Source organism: Haplochromis burtoni, unplaced genomic scaffold (genome assembly GCF_018398535.1).
Source record: "Haplochromis burtoni strain Fernald_Lab_line unplaced genomic scaffold, NCSU_Asbu1 Contig_925, whole genome shotgun sequence".
Lineage (NCBI taxonomy): Eukaryota > Metazoa > Chordata > Actinopteri > Cichliformes > Cichlidae > Haplochromis > Haplochromis burtoni.
This window is the reverse complement of record NW_024583286.1, coordinates 51539-53223: the sequence shown is the minus strand read 5'-3', so window position 1 is coordinate 53223 and position 1685 is coordinate 51539. Positions and strand designations below refer to the sequence as shown.

At 34.3% G+C, this 1685-nt stretch overlaps 1 protein-coding gene across 1 annotated transcript in view; it reads right to left on the bottom strand.

Annotated features, from left to right (window-relative positions):
• Window positions 1-1429, bottom strand: part of LOC121812908 (sialic acid-binding Ig-like lectin 14) — a 5082-nt gene extending 3653 nt beyond the window's left edge. Inside the window, exons 1-3 of the mRNA XM_042216113.1 lie at window positions 1128-1429; window positions 302-715; window positions 6-18 (exon numbers count right to left, since the gene is read on the bottom strand). Coding sequence (XP_042072047.1) covers window positions 6-18; window positions 302-715; window positions 1128-1188 — 488 coding nt within the window. The 5' untranslated portion in view covers window positions 1189-1429. The remainder of the gene's footprint in view (window positions 1-5; window positions 19-301; window positions 716-1127) is intronic.
• Between the last annotated feature and the right edge of the window lie 256 nt (window positions 1430-1685).

The following is a 1685-nucleotide window of genomic DNA, read 5'->3' as shown; positions in this document are numbered from 1 at the left end:
TGGGCTTCAGATTAAGACCTAATGGAAAAAAATAAATTGCATTTATAGAAACACATCAACTATCTGAAGTTCATCTAGTAAATCAATCTGTTTTTTCAAATAAGATATTTAATGAAAATGGTTAATGGCAATCACAAGTTTTAACAGGAAGTGCTGCAGTTCCTACCAGCTACCATAGAGGTCAACAATTCCCCAAAATAATGAATACTTCATTAAGGCCTTAAAAATACGAAATATGTTATTGTACATGAACAAATATCTTCTTTTTCAACATGATTGTCCTTGAAATAGCTTTTTTCACCTTTAACAGAGACAGTTACTCTTGGAATGAATGTGAATCCACCTTGTTTTCCATTCAGTTCACCAGTAACTCTGGGCTGATATGATCCTGAATCAGACTCTTTGAGATCATTAATGATGATGCTGCAGTTTTTTTGAGTCACATCAGGCTCCAAACGTGAGACTCGTCCTTCAAACGCAGCCTGAGCTTTTTTGTCTGTGTTTTTGTTGCTGTGAAATATTATGTCAGCTTCACTGCACCTGTGTTGAGATGCTTCACATTTGTACCAAACTATATGTTCGGGTGTAAACTCATCAGCAGTAGTGAAAGAACACGGGATCACAACACAGAGTCCAGCCTCTGCTGTTAGTTCTCGCTCACTCAGAGTAACACAGTATTTTCTATCACAGTGTTGTCGTCCCCAGGCTGAAGCACCTGTTAATGCAAAGGGAAAGATAAATATAGTGATAAAGAATATTTAGTTTATAACAATAAACATGATGTCTAATTAAAGATACCACAGGAACTTTTATGTTTTCACAATCTTCTTGTTTGTGCTGTAGCCTACACAACTACTTTTTCACATTTAATAGGCTATTATATCCAGGCAATAATATATTCCTGGATGTTGATTAACAATATCTCAGGACATGTTTAACAAAAGATTAAATTAAAATGGCACACAAGCCAACAGATGGTAGCAAAGGCACAAGTTTATGATGAACTGTGGGTAATAATAAATTCTTATTATCTGGACAAATTTCAGAAAAAGAGTGTTACATACAAATATATATAAAAAAATCAAATAGAAATATAGCAGCATTAGAGTAAAGGACAAGATACAAACCTATGTCAGCAATGCTGCCTTTTACAGAGACAAACAGAGCCGACCAGATGAGAACAAACATGTTCGTTGCTCGAGACGTTCAGTCTCTCCCTCCACAGAATAACTTATCCAGCCGATGAAGCAAAAAAGAAATCAAAACAAAAAATAAAATAAAGAAAAAGCCAACAGTTCACATCACACAGCTCAATAAAAGATGTAATATATATATAATATTATATAAATGTATATTAACTGCCAAATAAGAGGACAGCATTACCAGCATCACCAGTGTGTGAATGGGTGGATAACTGGATGTGTAAAGCGCTATACAAATACAGGCCATTTACAGCATTAGGTCACCCATAATATTTGATTAATAAATAATGGTCTTATTCACCATCACTGCTACAGATGTGAAAAAGTCTTTACAATTCTTCTTTTAAAAAGACTTTTTGAAACTCATTAAAATTTATTTTTACCTGTTTTACTTTGTTCTTCAAACTTCTCTTCTCACTGATGTCTGGTGACTCTCTAAACTGAAGTTTTTCATCCTTATCGCTCTTTTCTTTTTCTTCCTCC